Source organism: Lytechinus variegatus, chromosome 1 (genome assembly GCF_018143015.1).
Source record: "Lytechinus variegatus isolate NC3 chromosome 1, Lvar_3.0, whole genome shotgun sequence".
NCBI lineage: Eukaryota > Metazoa > Echinodermata > Echinoidea > Temnopleuroida > Toxopneustidae > Lytechinus > Lytechinus variegatus.
Window position 1 is genome coordinate 36,176,363 of NC_054740.1, and position 22,825 is coordinate 36,199,187.

The 22,825-nt window shown below is 36.0% G+C and overlaps 1 protein-coding gene across 1 annotated transcript in view; it reads right to left on the bottom strand.

The window, feature by feature from the left end:
- Positions 1-457: 457 nt before the first annotated feature.
- The window catches only part of LOC121412946 (sister chromatid cohesion protein PDS5 homolog A-B-like), a 33,072-nt gene continuing 10,704 nt past the window's right edge, over positions 458-22,825 (bottom strand). Inside the window, exons 9-29 of the mRNA XM_041605710.1 lie at positions 20,722-20,867; positions 20,257-20,408; positions 19,637-19,750; positions 18,052-18,182; positions 16,423-16,562; positions 15,762-15,977; positions 15,223-15,383; positions 14,331-14,454; positions 13,446-13,670; positions 12,862-12,998; positions 12,373-12,496; positions 11,603-11,807; positions 10,964-11,078; positions 10,330-10,456; positions 9,305-9,493; positions 8,403-8,641; positions 7,100-7,486; positions 5,600-6,238; positions 4,841-4,990; positions 4,065-4,152; positions 458-3,008 (exon numbers count right to left, since the gene is read on the bottom strand). Of these exons, the coding sequence (XP_041461644.1) occupies positions 2,979-3,008; positions 4,065-4,152; positions 4,841-4,990; positions 5,600-6,238; positions 7,100-7,486; positions 8,403-8,641; positions 9,305-9,493; positions 10,330-10,456; positions 10,964-11,078; positions 11,603-11,807; positions 12,373-12,496; positions 12,862-12,998; positions 13,446-13,670; positions 14,331-14,454; positions 15,223-15,383; positions 15,762-15,977; positions 16,423-16,562; positions 18,052-18,182; positions 19,637-19,750; positions 20,257-20,408; positions 20,722-20,867 (3,839 nt within the window). The 3' untranslated portion in view covers positions 458-2,978. The remainder of the gene's footprint in view (positions 3,009-4,064; positions 4,153-4,840; positions 4,991-5,599; positions 6,239-7,099; positions 7,487-8,402; positions 8,642-9,304; positions 9,494-10,329; positions 10,457-10,963; positions 11,079-11,602; positions 11,808-12,372; positions 12,497-12,861; positions 12,999-13,445; positions 13,671-14,330; positions 14,455-15,222; positions 15,384-15,761; positions 15,978-16,422; positions 16,563-18,051; positions 18,183-19,636; positions 19,751-20,256; positions 20,409-20,721; positions 20,868-22,825) is intronic.

A 22,825-nucleotide genomic window follows, 5' to 3' on the forward strand; every position in this document is an offset into this window, starting at 1 on the left:
TATATATTTCAATTTTTCAGATTGGACAAGAAGGACCAACTTGACTAAACTGTAAGATGCTAAACAATTGTAATTCCACATGATCAGGGAATAACGAAAAACTTTGTTTCACCGGACAATGAGAAAATTTGAATATTTCATATAACATACAAAAGTGATTTCATCGACTCCCTTAATTTGCATACCAACCAGGATGTCCATATGTTTTGTGAAAAATAAGCAAAACTTGAAAATGTCATAACTTCTTATTTTGAAGTGTTATGCTGGTGGATTTTTCTCATTTTATTCAAATCAACTTTTTGTTGGGGTGGACTTGTCCTTTAATAGAAATAAAGAATATCGAAAAAGATAAAAACACTGTTAATTTGGTGCCATTTTCAGACCGGTATGATATGACTAATAGTTACACACATACTGTAATCTTTACATCACGAAGACAGTCATTTAGACAAAGGCATGTAATTAAAAGTAGTTGTTTTAATCAATTACACAACTTAGCAGGACTTTTCTGGTGACAAACTGGGAATATTATACAACCAAAGAAAGAACTACTACATTGATTAAACACAAACACATGATGGAAAAAATGGAACAGGATGAAATATCACCACCCCAAAACTGTCTTGACCACAATTTTATTTACAAAGGTTGCAAAGATAAGTAGAAATATTACAAACTTGATATTTTGGCCATTCATGAAATTTTGTTAGGTAATATGGAGACCATCCTATCTTAAGTGATTCTGAAGCAAACCTTTAATACAGGGTATGACCCAATTTTTGAAGACCGGGCACTTTGAAAGGTCCCCCCATTACAAATAAGGTTTTAAAAAAGGCAGCAGATAATTCTGAAGTGAGGCATGATGCATCTTTCAAACTCGCCTGTCGTTTTATCATGAACAGTGGCCAGAATGAAGAATATATACATATTTTACTTAACAGAATTGATTTTCTTGCTAATTATGGCAAAACATAACCAGTATGATGTCATTGACAGACTTCTAATCCCTGTAATATGAAAAGTTTGTGCTGGAAAGTTTCGATTATATTTAAAAAGTAAATGTGTGAGACTGAGAATATGACTAAATTATCAAATGAGAGCTTAAAAGAGATTTTCTATCACATGATGGAAAGACACTTAATTGTATGTTTCTCATTTAAGTCCCTCGTATTGCTGGTTCTGGGACCTGCTTTATGAAAGGTTTTTCAAGGACAAGTGCTAGAATTCTTTAACAAATTTATTATCCACCAATCGAATGACACTTTTATAGTAGCTTGTAACATTACCTTGAAGCCTATTGTTGATGAGTTTTATAATACAGGGCTTACAACTAGCAATACTAGGGATAAATCCTGGACTTCCCAAAATTTTTCTTTAAAATTTCTCCCCTTCCTCTAATCCCTTGTTCCCTAAATGCCTATCTTTGTGTTCAAATTTCATACGTGCTGGGATGTGCATGATAATGTGTGGGATGGGTATAAAGTTTGGCATAAATAAAATATATCTTTATGCATAGCATGGAAGGTAATCGTTATGATGACTTCAATGATTTATATTCAATATCTTTTAAGAAATATGTCTGATTTATTATTTATGCAATTGAATTAGATCACTTATCTTACTCATAATAAACTGGGCATCAACAAAGTTTTGTATGAGGACTATAATTATGTACAAGTATACAAATTCAAAAGCACCAAACTTGTCCTCTTACATTTTTTTTACATATCAAGATCAATATCCTATTCTGGGTTAAAAACACATTTTACAGGTGGACAAGAGACTTGCTTTCACCAATGACTCAAGATTTACATAAGAAGTACACAATGATATTGGAAAAACAAAACAAACATAAAAATAACCTGTATTTATAGTTACTTCAATGATGTTAGTTCATAATGCAAACTTTACAAAAAAAGTCATAATACTGGATTGTTCTCGCATATTCTTGAACAAAAAACATCAAACAACTATTTTTCAAAATTATGGTAATCACTGATTCAATGAAAATAGGTGTGAAGCAAGAGGGAGAATAAGATAAGCCCAGAACATAAATAGCAAGATAGGGCTATGACACTTTACAACAAATAATGACAATTTCTGAAAACTTGCCTTATTGCTAAAATACTAATCAGATGTATAACCAATGGCTACTCATTAAGTAAATCAATAACTTCTTCAGTTTAATACAAAAGATTGGAAAAAAGTATTCTCATTACCAAGCATTATTTCAGAAAAGGAACATTAAATGCTATAAATTAAAAAAAAATAAGTTTAAAAATCTTGACAATGACTGAAATTATGAAATGGTATACAATCAGCAAGCAAGAATATAAAATGTTATGAAGATGTTGGTACACGAACTCGGTGAATGATTTATCGAATATGTTAATGTCAGTAAACTTGTTCTGGGGTATAATTATTATGGTTCAACACAACTAACATAACAGATCGCATGCAAGCCATAAGTGGACCATTTCCTTTCCTTTCAATCTGTTTACTATACATAATGAAACATGCTAAATGAAAGACCCTAATGAAATTTCTCTTGATACTCCACAAAAATCCAAACAAGAATGTTGAAAAATTTCTTCTTTTTCCATAAGCCTTGAAATTAATTAGAATTATTCATTATATAAATAAATGGCAAATTTCATTGTGCTTCATAATCCAGCCCAACATTTTCCCTACAATAAAATGGAAAAAGGGATCATCCGGATAAAGATTTAAACCATGACTCATAAGTCAGAACACGTTGATATTTTTACAAGTGTTATCAATAATTTACAATTTGGCCTAACTACATAAATGATTTTCAACACATTTTTCTTTCGAACAATTTTTTTTTTTTTACAAGTAAACTGGAAAGATTCTTCATGTTTGTGTAACCTTAATAGATAGATAAAACACAGAAGATAGAATGTATTCTATTTACACATTTGAGTTAAAAATTTCTGTTGCAGAACAATGAGGTTGTGTTACCGTCTTCTCCCACTCTTACGACTTATCTGTAAGAAAACAAATAAATCAATGTTAATGAGTTCTAATATTTCATGAGAGGGAGCAATTCAGGAAATAACTGTCTTTCTCTACAAAAGGATTCGCAATTCATTGATTTTTTTTCTTTTACATTGAAATTGGAAATACACATGAATATCAATAATCCTATTCTGAAACTAGAAACTTTCAAAGTTATGACGACATTTAAAAAACTTCACCTTGGTTAAGATTTCGATATCGATTCCCCCAACGTGGTCTAAGTTCATTGACCCTAAATGACCTTGGTCATGTGAACTGATTGATTTTTGGCCAATGAGGGCATTTAGCAATCTTGGATGTGCGAGACAGATTGTGATAGTTAAAAAAAAGATTGCTTGCATCCATAAACAGAAAAAAAAGTGTACATTAAAAGGCTACCTCCACTTACTAAAGACACCAGGAACATAATTTTAATCCCCCATCACACTTATTCCGAATCAAGCAGAATTGGCCGGAATGAAAGGAATATTGTTCGACCACCAGTTGGTCATTTCAATCTACTTCAAATACCGTTCGAAAATACCCCTTGAATGTTTTGAACATGACCAAAACCTTTGGGACGGCCAAAAGAAATGACAAAAATATTTCGAATGCACTCAGAATGCAGTCAGAATATTTAGAACGCGCCTAGAATGTCCAAGAATGTAGCACGAATTATCAATCTGACTCCATTGCGGTTCATTTTGACTAGTGTATGATGATTCACCTGGTCAATTTTCTGAATTTCAACTCCAGTTTGGTGAAATTCAAATTCAATTCAAATTTATTTCCATAATTAAAAATATACATATATACAAATCATTGACATAAGAGATATATTACATGTAAGTAAAGTAATTCATAAGTTCCTCCCAAAAATTTCTAGATTTTTAAAAATATCTTTTTCGTTCCAGCTTCTGCTTGATTCCTGCTGATTCCGAATAAGTGTGATGGGGGCTTCAATTAATTGATTGATTTTTAGCTTTTAAAAATTCAACTGATTTCAGCTGTTAGTGAATTGCCCCAGACAACAATGTGATACTTACATTCAGCTTTGCCTTGACTGGTGATTTCTTAGGAGCAGCCTTCACAGGACTAGCCTTCTTCGGAGAAGTGTGCCTCACATTCTTCTTCCTGTTGAAGAGATGAAGGAACAAAAGATAACAAATTATAGAGATTTCGACCAAACAAGCAAGTTTGTTGTTCAAGAATTCATTTTTCAATCATAGATGTCATGCATCCATCAACAGCAAGTCTAATCGAAAGATAACCATTCAGGAATTCACAATAATGTTCTGAAGATAAAAATATAATTCTTTACTTTTTAGAATTCATTTTACTTTGTGAACCTACCATTAGACGGTAAAAAACAAAGATTTTTTTCCCCTTTAAAATCTGAGCTCAGAATGAAATAGAAAAGTGCATACATGCAATGGTCTTCTCACCTCAAAGTCTTTTCGCTGATGTGGTTTACGGTACACCATGTGGAGTGTTATAGAAACAGTGGACAGAAGAAATGGATAGGCGAGAAAGTGGAGATTTGAGAGTAGAGTATTCTTTCTTGAAAGTAGTCCTGAAAAGGACTGTAAACCAGAAGGAATTGATGAGTGAGAACAGCTTGAGTAGTAGAGCTGATGAGGAGATGCTGGCTTTGAGATTTTCAAAAGTCTTTTGAAAATATTCTTGGGGTCAAAGAGTGTCATAAAAATTCAGAGAACAATTTTATAAACCCCCTTCATTAAAATGCAAACGAATGCAATGTGATGCAATAATGACAAAATTTCTATCTACAGTTGAAGGGATAAAAGATGAAATCACTCACATAGTGGCCTTGAGTGTTGTTTGTATTAACTTCTTCCCTGGTGATTTCATAGGTGATGATTTACCATTGACAAGCTTACTGGGCGACGGTGAAGCTGCTATCTTTCTTGTGACACTTGCTTTAGTTGGGGTTGCAGTGTTTCCCTTGGTACTGTGTGATAGAGAGAAAGTGGGGAAAAAGAAAGTAAAAGGGGTGTTTAACTTCCGGGTGAACTAAAGGGGAAGATATAGAAGTACAAGGATCAACCACTGCTTTCAATGTTAGAAAGATTTTGATCAACATCATACATTCATCGCTCTAAACCAAAGGGTTTCAAATTAGTTTCCAGCTTTTAGAAATAGTCATAACCTCTCAAAATGTTTTTTTTTTTTTTTTTAATATTCAGTGATAGCTGATATTTCATAGCATGATTGGTGGTGGTGATTTTTTTAACCTGATTGCTAAGAAAGCATGAACGCTTGTAAGCAAGCAACCAGAGGACCGACGGCTTAAGGTCCTCTCTGAAGGTACTAAGGATGAAGGTTCATCTTTCAAAAAAGTTCTGAACATCACAATTTGAAATACAGTACTGATAGAAATTAAAGTGAAACATCTGACATTTCGAATCATAACTGAGTTCAATTGTAAATAACTTGATAATAAGTATTGTCATGCACAAAAAAAGGAAACTTGAATGCCCCGCAATAATGCAGGGGCTCTGAGATTCTCAACTAACATTCTACTATAAATCAAAAACGTTAATCACACAAACCCACTTACATTGCAGAAGACTTTGCTTTTGAACCTCCCTTTGAGGCAAACTTCCTGATTGGGGATGTCAACTTTGGGGTAGACTTCTTGGAATTGACCACCTTATTCGCCACAAAATTCTTTTTAACGGGCGATATCGACTTGGCCGAAGATGATGATGAGGAAGAGGATGACCTTGCTGGCGATACCATGGGAGGGCGCCCTCTACCTTTGACTGAAGATGAAAGACGGGGAGTAGATTTGGCAGAAGGTGTAGCAAGCTTCTTGGGTGATTTAGTTTTTGAGACAGCTGCTGGTGCTCTTCTAACGTTAGTCTGTTTTCCTGCCGGTTTACTCTGTTGCTTGGCCTTTGACAGGCTGACATTTGTCTTTGACTTCATAGGGGACGGGGCAGGGGATTTTGTTGGGGATGCCACTTGCTTCGATGGTCGTCCCCTGGTGGCACTTGTAGTGTTCGATTTCGCCGTAACTGACTTGGGTGTGTCCGGCTTGGGCGTGGCTGATTTGGGTGCTGTTGAATTTGTCTTTGCTTTACCTGAGGAAGTCTTGGCGGTGGGTTTTGGTTTGGGGGACTTCAAGGGGGTTGGTGGTGAGGGCTTGCTCCTACCACGGGGTCTTTTCTGTTCACTGTCCAGGGATTTTGATAACCTGTGATGAAAAGGCAAAGAATAAATAGCATCAATAAATCTGAGTATGTATCAATAATGGATAATTCTAAATAAGTGGAGCGCCCCTGGCAGTCTTGCCTGCATTATGCGAGTAAATATAGCAGCAGTGCTGAACTAATAATTCACAAAAAACACCATTCATATAATATGCTACTACGTTCACTAACCCTAAATGACATTTGACCTTGATCAAGTAACTACAACTTGTGCAAGATGAGCAATGACAACCCCTATGTCCACATTTCATTAACTATATCCATAAACTGTCAAAATTATGATGGCAATTCAACAATTACCTACAACATGGGCAAAGTTCATCAACCTGAAATGACCTTCGACTTTGGTCATGTGACCTGAAATTTGCACAGGATGTTCAGTGATACTTGATTACTTTTATGTACAATTTTATGAACTAGCTCCATAAACATTAAAAGTTATGATGGAAATTCAACATATACCCCCAACATGCCCAAGTTCATTGACCCTAAGTGACCTTTGACCTTGGTAATGTGACCTGAAACTCTGACATGATGTTCAGTAATACTTCATTTTCTTATTGCAACAATAATGCTAAACTAGACCGTTTCTTCATATAAAGGAGAAGATGCACTCAATTTTACAATGACACCATTCAAAGTATATGTCTAACAATATTCTACTAAAATTGATTTGTAACATTAATTATACCTCTTAATATTACAGAGCTAAAGGATTTCACTTTTTTCTTCAGGTTTCATTTACACTTAATACCTAAAAGCAGCATTTTCTGGCATGAATTCACTTTAAAAAAAAAATTCCCTTTCTCCAATATATACAGGCATTACTGTCATTCATAGCTTACTTTTTCACAGCTTGTTTGGCCCGTACTGCCCTTTCTGATGCATCCTCTGCAGCAGCTTTTGCCTTTGGACTCATTGTGATGACCCTCTTAGACTTCTTGAGGGCTGGACTCTGTGAATCCTCACTGCTACTTCTCGCTAATGCCGCGGCTCCTCTCTTTGTTGCTGTGCGCTTCTGCGGTGCCTTCTCAGGTGAGCTTTTGGGTGTTGACTGGGAATTAGACGATGTCGATGACTGGCTGGAAGACTTGGCCGGTCGACCTCGCTTGACCTGTGATGCGGGTTTGACCTGGTTAGCCTTTGACCTTGATGACCTACCAGAGGTCGGCTTATTGCCTTCATTGATCTTTTCTGTGAGTGGATGTTCCTTTTTGTCATCTGATACTTTGCTGTAAAATGAAGCAGGAAGCATGTCATACAAACAAAGTTTTCAAAAATGATATGAACAATGAACATTACTATATATTACATGCCCCAAAATATTCATATTTATCTTTAATACTTGATTAAGTAATTTCAATGAAGACTTACAATGATTTTAAAAAAGAAAAGACTCTTTCAGAATCAGTCTTTAAGACCTCAAGGATTATTATTATACAAATAGCGAATAGGCGTAAGTGCTATGGTGCGAGATTTCGCATGAGGTGAAAGAAAGATGCTCTATTCAACGAGGCGTTAGCGGAGTTTAATATAGCGTCTCTTTCTTTCACCGAATGCGAAATCTTGCACCATTGCACGAATAAGAATATTCGCTATTTGTATAATAACAATCCTTGAGGTCTTAAAGACTGATTCTGAGTCTTTTCCTTTTTAAAATTCGCTATTTGTGTCGTACAATGTCTCGGAATCTAACGAAAATATTAAAAAACAAGAGTTTTCCTCTACTGTAATCTATGAATAAGGAGCAAAATTATTGAAAGCGAAAAGCAGAATCCCACAAGCTCACATGAACTCGAGCAGCACTGCGCATTTAGCCAGCAGGCTATATGCGTATTGCACCTTCATTTTTACTGAGCGCGATGAATTAAATCGTATTGTGACGCCACCTCCGAAAGCCATGCAACAGTACAGTTCGGATAGTACGTCGTGTGTGCAAAGGTATGAATGTTTGACATTCAGCCTCCCATTTGCACGAGTACAACAAGCTAAGTAGGCATTGTATAAAACAAAATGATTAATCGTGAAAGACTTCACATCTGGGTTTACTGTCACATCAAGGAACAAGATATGGTTAAATATAAATTGCCCGAGGCATAACCGACTACTTTATAAATAATATAAAGTAAATTTATAATAGAAGAGTACCTTGTTCTCTTTGATTTCTTTTTTGGTGAGACTTCTTCCTTTTGTTGCGTGGATGGTTCTACTTTCACTGCTCGTTTCCTCTTACCCTTCCCCACAGGGCTACTGTTCTCATCTCCGTTGCCATTGACAACGATGCTGGCATCACCACTTTCATCCACTACTGCTTCTTTCTTGACAGCTCCTTTCCTGCCTCTACCTTTCTTTGTTTGGGGAGATTCAGCAGCTTGATCTTCATCCTTCTGTTATGCAATGACAGGAAAAGACTCATTCATCATCTGGTAACAAAATCAAGTATGGCAGCAGGCCTAGCAAACACTCCAGAAAACTGCCATTCAACTTGCCTGATGCATCAAAGTGTTCTCTCCTTCACTGCAGCTCAAATCACTGACTCAAGCCAGCCTTCTCTCATCTCTCAAACTACTTAAGCCTTTCAACTTATCTGGTTTACAGTTCTGAAGATTGCACTCATCTAAGAAAAGAATAATCTTCCTTCCAACCTTCTCTTTCTTGTCTCTCCATTTCACTTCTACCTCTATCCACTTTTCTTAGTCCATCTGGGATTCACAACATGGTGTACTGAAAATCTGTTACTCTTATCAAATACAAAATATAATGAACTTACATAAACAACAAATTATAGACAGACAATGCCAACAGAGGATGTTCTTTTATTGGGATAACAAAGCAGTTTCCATGAGAATCCCCCAAAAGTGAATACCTTTTTCAAGGATGGTAAAAATAATATTTTTTACAAGGATTTTCCTAATATTTCACTTCATTTCATTACAATGTGATCATCAGAGCAACATTCTACGTATACTCAAGCTAACCACTACAAAGGTTGACCTCCACACACTAGAGCAAATGAAATGTTTCACTACTAATACAAAAGAATGGAATACCTTGTCATCCTGACTAAACTGCTCCTGGAAGCGTTTTGGCAGGAAGTTATCCTTGTTATGGAGCAGTTTCCTGGGTTTGTGGAAGAGTTTCCTAGGAAGAAGGATATCACCTGGATGATCTTTGATGATCAGGAATGGAGCCTTGTTCTGCAGTAAACCCAAGGTCAGGTCACATAGGGCATACATTTTCTAAAGAAGAAAAAAATAATATGAGTTCAAAGACAATATGGATCTACACCACACACAATAGGTGTATTTTCTGCAGAAACTTGAGGTGCAGAATACATTAATAGAAGTTAATGGCCTTTGTTTATGACGGAATACAAAGAATACACCTGAGCAGTCTAATGTGACATATATCACTCTAACATTAGACATTGCAAATTGGCAATCAATAAACTGTCTGCTCCTTGCAACAGAATGTATAAAATATTGCTTTGATGTACTGAAAGTAATCAGTCGATTTCAAAATTGATTGCAATCTAATTTCCTTTAACACCCTTTTAAAATTATATTATTACAGTGTTTTTCATGACCATAAAAGCACCACACACAGTCAAGAGCATTATAAAAAATAGGTGCCATTAATAATAGCTAGTAAAAGTTATACCACAAACTGAAATCAGGGTGTAAAATAATAGAAAATTTTAAATATGGACCAATGTCCTCCAAACTTTGTATAATCAAAGACAATACACCAATGAAACTTTCATTAGAAGATTTTTTTTTACTTGCACTGCACGCTCTGCACTTCACTAGTACAAGCAGAGCTGCCAACCTGAACAAGAACATTTCAGTATTTTCAAGGCTGAAAATCAGTATTTTGGTGAGGAAATTAGTATTTTCACAGGAATACCATAGGACAACACATAAACTGAAACTTAAGAAATCAGTATTTTGCATGAAACCATCAGTATTCTTCTCTATTTTCAGTACTAAATACGGAAAATCAGTACTACTTGGCAGCTCTGTACAAGGTACCACAATACACGAGCGGAGAACTGTATCAGAAGAGAAGAACTCACCCTGTTTCTGCTCCTGTCGTCAATACACTGCGCATCTTTCATTTGTTTGATGGTTTCCAAGAGTTTACGCATGAAGCTGCAGTTCTCTGCCTTATCTATCAAGGGTTCTAACATGAACCACATACATCTGATAGAAATGAGGGAGAAAAGACAATTTTTATGATTTGAATGATGATAGCTGCTATAACATATGTTATCAATTATTCAAAGTTGGCTTACAATGATCATAATTTAAATAATAAAAGCAAAACTATAAAGTTTTGTAATCAGTTTTGGAATCATATTCATATATCAACTCTCTTCGTATTATTTGTCATATTGTATAAATGTGTATTTTTATCATAGATATTATTGATTTACAGCATGCATGTACATTCTTAAGAGGAATGTAAAAAATGGAAGGGAAACCCAAACAGCAATACAATCGACAGTACTTTAAAAGAAATGTGAGATATGCATAATCTGTAGCAATACATACAGTTTTTACAAGCATGATAACTATAATGATCATCATCTCCTCATGCACCGCTGCCACCACAACCACCAATATCATCATCACCATCACCATCACTACTACTACTACCAGCACCACCACTTTTTTACATATACACTAATACCTAACAGATGAACTTACTCTTTGATGTCTGAGAGAGCTTCAGAGTCTTTGAGGGTCATGAAGTCAGGGTCATGTGTCAGTAGATGAATGGTGTATGGAATCACATACTCGGGTAACACAGATATTATTTGAGCTATAAAGACAAGTAAAGAATTGAACATTCATAGTTTTCACAGTCATGACTTTGACAATATGATGCACTCACCTAATAATGTTATGACTCATAAGACTTACCAATATAGACACAAAAATTGATTGCATAGGCTTGTTTGAGTAATTTAAAACCATGATACTATTGGATGATTTGACCATTTAAATTGAACTTCTTTGGAGTTTGCTTTTCTGTCTTTGTTTTGGTGTTTTCCTTGCAATGTTTTACTGCTGTATTTTTTTTTACTTTTACAGATGAACACATAACTTCTAATGATCAATTATTACTGAGAGACTTCTACAACTTCCACTTCTACAGAAAATATATATTCTTTTTTTTAACTTTACATATGTAAAGGGGTTCTGTAACTTCTGAAATAACTTTGATGTTGAAGGCATTCATTACTCTGCACAAATCTAGAAAGATTACAAAGTACACTGATTACAATAATATTGGGTGATGAAAGAGATATTAGAACCATCTCTGGTAGCAGGTTCTGAACTTACTGGCAGTGAGGGTATGGCTCTTGAGGTACTCTCTACGTGTGGCAATGTTCCTGATGATATACTGGGAAGCCCTGGTCTTACTTTCTTGGACTGGGTCTTTGGCACATAGAGAGAAGATGCTTAGGTACATGAGAGGTAGTCTTAGGTTGATCAGACCTCTGTTTAGCTTCATGGCAAACTGCTCCCTCACTTGGTAACATTCATCCTGAGATGTAAATTTGTTTTTAAGTTTTTTAGAAATGCGAGCATCATCTTGAACAGATCAAAGCTTTACAAATATGTTTCATTTATCAATATTAATTGTGATAAATTATGATAAGATTATTATAAAACATCAATAGTTCTCAGTTTTATCATTTGTTTCATTTTTATTGCCAGCCAACATCTAATTAACAGATTTCAGGATGCCTGACATCAATTCTGACAGTCTTTTCAAAACAGGGTAACAGGTCCCTTATTACTAAAGGTAAAGTCTACCCCAGAAAAAAGTTGATTTGAATAAATAGAGAAAAACCAAACTAGCGTGACACTGAAAATTTCATCAAATTCAAATGTAAAATAAGAAATTTATGAAATTACAAAGCTTCGCTCATTTTCCACAAAACAGTGATATGCAAATGATACAGACAATGATGTCCCTCACTATTTCATTTGTTTTTATTTTTTGAATTATACAATATTTAATTTTTTACAGATTAGACAATAGGGACCAACTTGACTGAACCATTTAGCATTAAACAATGCTAATTCCACATGATACAATTACTTACGTTGATAAGAAGAGCTAATGTTTGGAACTGTTCTAGGGTGATGAGTTCTACGTAGGAGGTGATACGAGCTAACTTGAGAATAGCACATCCTGCTGCAAGGCGTAAGCGTGACATACTGGATTTACTGGAAGAAAAGAAGAGAGGGATTGGAAGAGTTTTATTCATCTTTCATAAGGAAGGAAATATGTTGATTTGGGCACCTTGTCAAAAGTCAGAGTTGTGTGTTTCTAGCAGGAATCCAACAGGAAGCTCATCAATCATCATCATCTAATGTACATCATCACCACCACCACCACCACCACCATCACCATCATCACTATCATCATCACCATCACCACCACCACCACCACCATCACCACCACCATCATTATTATCAATCAATCAATCAATCATCATCATCATCAATCATCATCGTCCTTGTCGTCGTATCGCTGCAACCATCAACCATCTGCACCCTCAATTAACTCCCTACGCAAACACAACACCTACCTTGTTTTCTTTCTCTCCATAAGATCTCCTTCGTTCTTGATCATAGTTGTGAGTAGTCTAATGGTGGATGTTGCTGAACCATTCTGATTGCTTTTCAGACCCTCCAACCAATGTACTAGAAGTTTGATACATCGAATCTGGTGGAAGACATATACAAACAGATGGTTATACATATTAAGAATTATCACTTTTTTTTTTACTTCCTCTTTGAGACAATGGTGCATGATGATAGTTGCCTGTAAGCTTAGCTATATTATTATCATAATGTGTAACAGAACAAGAAAAATAATCACATATAAATGTAAATTGGATATACAGCGCTTCAATTGAAGCAAGAACATTTTGTCACATCACCATGGAGGAAGGAATTTTATTCATCGCAATTGTTCAATTTTATTGTCATGAAAATTGTAATGTAAACATAATCTTTTGAACAAGATTGACTAAAGCAGAAATTTTTCACTTTGATGCAGATCTTTACATCAGATGCATCCATCCATACATCTACTGATGTCAAGTAGCACGCAGCTCCACAAGAAAAGAATCCTTCATTTTCACACATTCATTGTGTTGTTCATACCTACCTTTGCCTGCGTTTCCTCCGTAACCATGTTGTCATGGCACCAGATCCCCTTGGTGGGCGTGGCCTCCGTCTGGTCTTGCATGAGGAATCCCTTGACCACTGTGTTGGCAACTAGAACCTTCATGGGTTGGCTGAACAGGTCTGGTGCCAGTCTGGCCAATTGACCAACAGTCATCAGGGCAGTCAGGTGGCTCTCATGGTCCAAACTGATATTCTTGCACACACTCTGTGAAATACATTGAAGGTTGAAGGAAGAAGCAAGATTGATTTAATGCGATTGTAACATCATGGACAATGTCTTTGGGTGCCATAAAATGAAACTTAAAACAAAGTAAAGGTTGATCTTACAAATAATAATAAAAATAAGAGATCAACACAGTTCTTGCATAGCGCATATCACAATTATGAATAATGTCGCGATGCGCTTCCAAAGGACTTGGATATTATTACCCCAGCTGTAGCTTGGCAGCCATAATTACTAAGATTACAGCGCACACGCATATAAATTCCTGCCAGGTACCCATTCACTTCTCCTGGGTAGAGTGCAGCACAAAGTGGATAAATTTCTTAAAATTACGCCATGGCTGGGATTCGAACCCACGACCCTCTGTTTCAAAGTCCGGAGACTAATCCACTGGGCCACAATGCTCCACATAGTAAAGAAGAAACATTAATAGCAAATTTGCAAGAGTTGTATAATAATAAGTTTTTATAGTAATAATGATAGTTTTTAAGGTTTAGAATATGCATTTTATCACTTAAAAAGAGAGGCAATGTTTCAGTCAAGTCTCATTTTCCCCAATCATATATGAAGAGTATTAATCAAATAAATCTATTTTCCACATAACTCCAAAATTAATAATCAATTTCCATCACTTATACTTACCTGAAATAGATCAACAAAGATGGCTTTCTTGTTGGAGACAGCCACATCCAGACATTTGATAGCCCTCTTGGCTTGTACCGGTGTGCCATTCTTGGCTAGGAGGACAAGAATTTTTACCAAACCTCTGAAGAAAAAAATTGAATGATACGATCAGAATTATTGGGGTCTGTGTTACTTTCCTCGAACAAGGTCTTTCACAAGATCATTATCAACATTAGAAACACCACTATCATCAATCATCATCATTTTTTTTTTACATGTGCACACGTTGGTATCAATAACGCATACAGCATTTCCATTTATTTTTATTATTATTTGTTAGGCATCACCTTGTGCCTGGGAGGCGAAAAGCGAACTGAATCACTATGACCTGCAGGTCTCTCCTCCCAATATAACTGATTGGGTGAGTGCAGGTGGACCACTACACCGGGGTTACCCCCTACTCTTATACGAATAGTGCAGTGGGTTCTTAACATGCAAAGGTGGTGACTCTCCTCTACACGGGGCCTCCATTTAACGTCCTATCTGAGGGACGGAGTGTTTTCCATTGTAACATAGCCTGCATCTATGAAACATGGGAGAGACGTTTACACACAACGCACTGGCTTCTGTCATCCGCCCGGGGTGGACTCGAACCCACGATCTTTGGTTCGACGGGCAGACGCGTTACCGACTGAGCCAACACTGCTCTCAATTAATGCAAGATAAATTGATGCAAGATAAAAGAGCAATGTAGAACAAAATGTCTTGGTCAAGGGCAGTGCCAGGAATCGAACCCTGTACTTTCATGGTGAAATCGGGTGCCGAAACCACTCAACCAAATGATGTTGTTTATCACTGCTTGTGTCCAGAAATTGGACCCACAATCGTACAATTATCATTTCTGACTTACCCTGCGATATCGGGGAAGTCTGCCTGCATGTCATGGCCTGTCTGGGTCAGTACCTGCAGGGCCACATCTGATACATTATCCTCTCCCATCTGGAGCATGTGGATTAGCTTCTCATAACACTCCTTGGTACTGAAACCCCGGGGATACACAAGCGCCAGGATCTATATTCAGGGTTAAGATGGGCAGTGAGAAGTGAACAGCATGGACAACGAATTACATGTTGAATTTAAATCGATTCAACGAAAGAGCAAATGATAATGTGAAAATAAGAATTTGATATAAACTGTTCTGAAAATTCTGATGTATAAATAATACAAAGATGAATCTGTCACATAATGTAAGCTGCAAAAGGAATGGTGAAACAATTTCAATCAAGATGACTGGCATATTTTCTAAAGTTGCACCTGGGAATATATACACTTCCATTATTCAATCTAATGCTCAAGATATTGCCTTCGAATATGTAACACCTCAGATATCAAATCTCACAAACACACATGCTGCAACGATACACAATTGCTATTATTCATAAATCTAACCTGGATAAGTTTGAGTCCCCTCTCCTCCACAACCCTCTCCGGTACCCCTTCAACCTCATCTGCCGTCCCGTTAGCCTGGGCTGCGACCAGCTTCACCACCTCCTCAATGGCAGCAGAGTCGATGAGCAGAGGGGCGATGCGTTCCATCAAGGTCTTCATAGTCTCATACAGAGGGGATGGGTTCTTGGGGTTGCCAAATTTCTTCATTACTTCTCCCTGGAGAGATGGAATTCAAGCAGGAATAAGGAAGATAAGTTAAATGCAAGAATGGAACTAATGAAACACTGACTAACTCCCTTGTTTTGGAACAAGCAGGAATAAGGAAGGTCAGTTAAATGCAAGAATGGAACTAATGAAACACTGAATGACTCCCTTGTTTAGGAAATAACATTCAGATCTATGATACTGCAAGACATTAATCAATCTAGAGAAAGGTAGGATTGAGCAGGTTATGATCATTGTTATTACAGATGTTAATTTTCTTAGGTGCATTTAGTTAATGATTCATTTAATTCAGGCATTCATTCATAAATTAATTGATGCAATCATTCATTCTTACACTTTTGAGATTGTTTGTTAATTTGGTCACTCAATATAACGTCATTCATCCATCCACCAAGTCAATGACTTATTTAAATCAAGCTATCACAACACAACTTACCACTCCTTGAATGGCCTTCTTGCAGAGAGCTTTGGGACTTATGACCTGCAGCATATAAGACCTTGTTCTCTTGTCTACTGCAAACTCATCTACCATTCGCCTGACATGCTCCTGTGCTTTGCCTGGCTCTGGCAGCATTTCTAAAGCAATAAATAAACATATTAATATATTGATTTCCTCCTGTATATCAATGTCTTACTTTCTGTATACATGTAATCGAGATGTTTGCTCTAAACAATAAAGATTACTCTCTGCATTTTTCAATTTTTTCTTCATTTTCTAAACATTCTTGTATGGATGCATATCACCATATTAATTGTAGTAAAAACAAAGCAAATCGATGATGCTTTCAAGATTTAATCATCAATCTGTACTACCAACATTTGCCTTTAAAGCTTGTGTATAGTTTTGGTAAATCCAACAAAATGCACCTATCACTATTCCAATTCATTGCTAGCTAATATGAATGGATATGCCCTATAACAGTTATGATGTGGAGGATATGAAATGAAAATGTGTTTTACAGGATAAATTTTGCGATTTTACATGGAAATTTAACTTGATCGGGTCACCCGATCAAATTAAAATATCTGTGTGTTTTTGTCTTTCATTAAATCCTATTCCAAATCATGGAATGGGCTGAAACTTTCAAGATATGTTCTTTGTCTGTAACTTTTGGATATCTAATCATTAAATTTATAAGATAAGTGTTTTTAAAAATTTAAAACAAGCATCGCCGAGAGAGGGCGCTATATATCCAAGATTTGAATATTTGAAACTTTCTCAGAAAAGTGCAGTTGGAAAAATATCTAACGGTCTCTACGCTTCAGTAAGACTGTCATATTAGATGATATTCGATTATCAATCACATTATTGACCCTTTACCAAAGCTATACACATGCTTTAATAACTGCTTTTCAGTGGAATACGAATTAGTGATTAATCAAATTCTCAGAAGAATATGTGCAATTCTTTAGCTCAAAAATATTTAAAACATGGGAGCACTTTACCGACTATTTGTAGTAAGCTACAGAAATCCTTGCATTTGATTGGCTCAGAGCAAACACATCAGTAAAAATATATAAAACAAAATGCTTCATGAATAAAACATTAATGAAATTCATTTCATTTCATGGTGACCAGTGCATCAGGATTTAAAGAGAAATGCCAGTAGTTACAGTAAACACTGATTTCATGAGAAAGTCTGTAAAACCAGGCTTAATTGTTAGTATATCATCAAGGATCTAGATCTGGTACAGTTACATAAATTGAACTTTGTGAAAACTTGAAATCTACGCTGAAAAATGTTCACACTGAAGATCACCAACACAGATAAGCGCACATGGGACAGTGTATTATTATTATTGCTTTGAATGTTGGCCTGACGCTTGACCCGAATCCTGTGCTTATTTGCTAATTTCTCAGCAATTACACAATTTTTCCCAGAATCTTTTAGCACATATTTTTTATTTATACAAACAGACACTTTGGTGGTCATTTCATTGGATTCTGGACGAACTCATTTTGATATCGTCACCACAAATGGCATTTACCTTTAATCACTTCACTCTTATAAAAGCCAACAGGGGTATTGTATACATAATTTTCAAATCAATATATTTTGCTTACTTGCAATTGCAGCAATTTTGGGCACAGTAGCCTTCTTCCTCTCCTCTTCATCTTCAATGTTGAAGGTTTCCATGAGATCCCTTACATGCTGACGGACATAGTGTTGACATTTCATCATCTCAATGATCGTCCTGAAAGGAGATGGTATTGATGACAAGAATACACATAATAAATCTGTTTTTAGATTCATTTGAGTCCCCATGACACTGAATACGTTCTTGTATGATTATTCTAAAAATATATGAAAAAGCCATGTGAACAATTGAGTAAGTTCTGATACAGAACAGTATTTATAATCTTGTTAGATTTAAAAAAAAAGAAGAAAATAACACCCAATAAAAAGAAATTGTAGAACTTTGAATTAATCATTATTCAAAAATTTTGATTGATCAAAACAAAATCTTTGTATTCATTTTATCAGTTTTCCTGGAAATACAGAATTGAAAAAAAAAATACCCAAAACAAAACAAAATCCATCAAAGTTTGACTTTGATTTATATTCATCAAAAATCTGAATATTATCTGGAAATAATAAGTGAATATTTCCACTCTCAAGATTTTTCACATAAATTGTTTTTAAAGGAATGGTCCAGGCTAGAAATAATTATATGTCAATATATAGAGTAAAATTTACTGAGTGAAATGCTGAAAATTTGATCAAAATCAGATAACAAACAAAGTTTTTGAATTTTAAAGATTTTATATTGTTCTGTTCTAGGCATGTCTTCATGAATATTCATTAGGTGAGCTGATGTCATATCCCCACTTGTTCTTTTGTATTTCATTATATGAAATTAGGTTTATTCAATCGGATTGACAACTGATTAAGTGCATTAGATATTTATTGCTGCAACTTATTTCATCATAATGGAGGCACATCATTATGCATGTATGAAAAAATGAAACATTTATGATTTCATGCAATAACAAAAGAAATAGGAAAGTGTGGATGTGACATCATCAGCCCACCAAATGAATATTCATGACGATGTGCATATAACTGTTTTCACAAAGTATTGATAAACTTTAAAATTCAATAACTAGGTTGATTTTGATGAAATTTTCAGCATTTTGCTCGATAAATTTAACTCTATTCATTTAGATCTAAATATTTTCAGCCCGGACCATACCTTAATTAAAAGTTTTTAAAAAAAAGCATTCACATCAACAAAAAGTACTATGGGAATACTGAGTATAATGGCCACCGCACACCTTAAGACTGTTCGCGATCCGATTCTGGAACAAATCGCATTTTGCTCATTTTCTGAAAATGTGAATGGAACATATCATTTTACTTGAGGTTAAAAATAATTGATAGAATAATAATATAACCCTTTTGTAAGATTGTAAGCCTTTATTTTGGAGTAAAGGCCAAATTAGCCAAATATACGACTGCTATGACGTCATTATGACTAGATATCAAATTTGCTTTTATCCTAAGAAGGATGATAGCATAGTCACAGATTTGAACATAGATATAGGTGTAGATATAGACAATAAGATATTCCAAATTCTACTAGGTTTTATTCCAAAATTGAGCCGCAGACCAATCGCAAGGTGTGCGGTCGCCTGAATGGATACTTACTTGCAAGAATTCTCATCAACAGAAGCAAATAGTCTATAGAGACGCTTCATTCTATCTTTGACTTCCATGGTGTAAGGTACAAGGGTCATGGTGAAGATCCTTTCAACTAGTAACCTGGAGGTCAAAGGTCAAATTAGACGAGAGATCAGATTAAAGTAAACATAACTGATAACTGGGGGGAAAAGATGATTTTTAAAAGATCAAGGATATGACAAGGAGATAGTTATCACTTTATTATATATATATATATATATATATATATATATATATATATATATATACTAAATTAGGATTTCTACAATCATCGATCATTATCTTGAATTCTTTACCTGTCATTTGCAAAACAGAAAAAGGAACATGATATATGTTGGACTTTATGATATGACATTGTAATCTGTCTGTCTATCTCTCTATCCATTTAGCTAGCTAGCTATCAACCCATCCTGACCTTGCCACCAAATGATCTTTTTTAAGATAATGATCTCATGGAAAAAAAATAAATTCATGACATTCTGAGTGTATACAGTCACACCACACACATACATCTTATCCTAATATTCTGTTTCCCTCTATGGAGAAAGTTAGTTTAGTAATCCCATTCAAGTTGTGTATAAAACTACCTGTCTTCAATATTAGGTTGATAATACATATGAAGCACTTTGTCTCTTATCCATAGTAACTGTTGTTTCTCAGCAGCTGAAGTATCAGTAGAGTGGTACCACTTCTTGAAGATATGACCGAGGCCGAGGACAGCTTCCTTCCGAATACGCCACTGTACATTGAAAGGAAAAAATTAAGAATTTGTGATTGATAACAAGTGTAGGAAGGACAATCCCAATTCATTGCCCTGTGTAGGGCTTTCATCAATGTTTTAACTTTAGTTCCTACTGCAAGTCTACAATAAGAATTTAATAACAAATCTCATTAAAAGAGACATCCAACACTCATCCTATGTGATTCTACGAACATAATGATGTAAACAACATTTTGAGTAATAATAAACTGCTTAGAAATAACATGACAATAAATTGATTGTTTTACACAATAAATGAAATGTATCATGTTTAATATAAGTTATGTCTCACCTTTTTATCCAATGTTCTTTCTTTGACCAAGGTCAGAAGATCATCCTTCAAGTTGTTGATATCTCTTTTAGCTGCAGCAACAATGGCTGTTACAACTTCTTGCCTCACCCCCTCATCTGTGTCATGGGCTCTCTCCCGTAGACGATCTGGAAAAAAGGAAGATTTTTGTGACATGAATTTTCTTTTCAAACAATCCTTCAATCCTGGTTTGAAAATATTGGCAATTTCTACTAGCCCCTTATAATATTCATGTAAATTCATATTGATAAGTTTTATGGTAACATATCTGGAGAAAGATACATAAAACACAAGGGTTAAAAATTGATAAAACTTGTCCTAATCTCCACTTCCATTGTCTTGATTTGTGAATTTCAGCTGCCAATAATATTTGTAATGCAAACAGATAAATGATATGGCATCTTCCAGGTATATTACTATTAAATAAAAATAACCAGTTGGTCTGAAAATTACCAAGAATCAATTATTTCCTTTCCTAACATATTTTTATTTCTAGGGGAGAGTGGTGTAAATAAGGTCACCTGTTAGTTTTTAGTTCGCTGCTCGATAATGGTATGGTCAAATGGATTACTGTTTGTGTAGTATTTGAGATGGTTCCTAAGCACAGACATGACAGATTTTGAACATAGAGAACATCTCACAGCCCAGTGCACATGGCCAGGAGGAGCACAAACCCAGCACCACCTCAAAATCAAAACTTTGTAAGTATCATTGCCACTTTAGAGAGGCGAGGCCTGTACCTAAGGCCCCCATCTCACTAGGATGGCGATCATGGCGACCATGGCGACCATGGCGATCTGTCTAAATCCCGCAAAGCGTAGCAGAATCGTCCTCGAATTCTATTTTTAGCCTGCGAGGCGATTGCACTACAACTTCACTGCGACGGACCTGCGCTGAAGGCGATGGTAATACGCTGGTAGTACGACGCTGCCACTCTCTTGCCACGATTTGAGGCAGATGTGATGCGCTGCTTCTGCGATCAAAGCGACCGTACAACGAGGCCCATACGCTAATTAGGACCTCGGTACGGTGGTGCTACGAATGGAACGATTGTGTTACGTTCATGATGGGCTCTTGAAACGATTTCAAGCAATCGGCATATTGATCGCGGCACATGAGACATTTTTCAGTCGATTGCCAACCTCCGACCAAGATGGATGTCCAGAATTTGGTTGGACTTATACATCTTAACATTATACAACAACTTCAGTTAGAAGTTGAATACGAGGACAGTAGAAGGAGGCCAAAAAGATACTGGGTCCGATCCTGGCTGTCACTTAAGTCATAATATACAATATATATTAAAATTTCACTCAAAAGATGTCGATGAGCCTAATAGTTAATATGAGGGATGCATCCAGAAATTCATAAAAGAGCATAAAAATTATTATATTTTGTTAATTTTTTCCCAAAAAGTTTGTCACTCAAAATTGTTAGGTAAATTCCTTTCAAATTTGCTTTCAAGTAGTCTACTGATGTGAGAGCACTCATTAGGGGAGGGGGGGGGGGGCACAATGCCAGAATCCCCATAAAGTGTGCTTTCCCAATCAATACATCAGTGATCGAATCATTAAAATTTTAATATTGTTTACTGTCACTGTAGTTAGAATTCATTCTATTTTTAAAACATATTCAATTTATATATTTTTGCGGAGGTAACCCATTTCGTCATCAAGACATGCGAGCGTCTTTTTTTTCTCTCTTTCAAGCTGGCTCAGCAGTTAGATTTTCATCCTCCTACTATACCTCCTCCTCTTCCTCCTCCTCCTCTACCACCACCATAACCTCTTGTTCGCTTCCTCTTGGACCGCCGGCATAACAGATTGGGCAGCTTCCCTTTTCTGTTGAAAATGTGATAATCCGCTACCATCGGCACGTTGTTTCATAGCAGCGCAGACGGTCGCTGCTCAATCGCTGGCCAGTCATCAGCGGCGCAGCAAAAGCGCAACGCGAATGCCTGCAGCGGGCTGAGAACGTGTGCCACATGCCACCCAAAGGGAAAGCGTCGTGGTGGAAACGGTGTGAAGCGTGTCGAGCGCAAGGCAGTCGCCTCGTAAACGGAAGCAGCGTAGCAGAATTGTCTTGG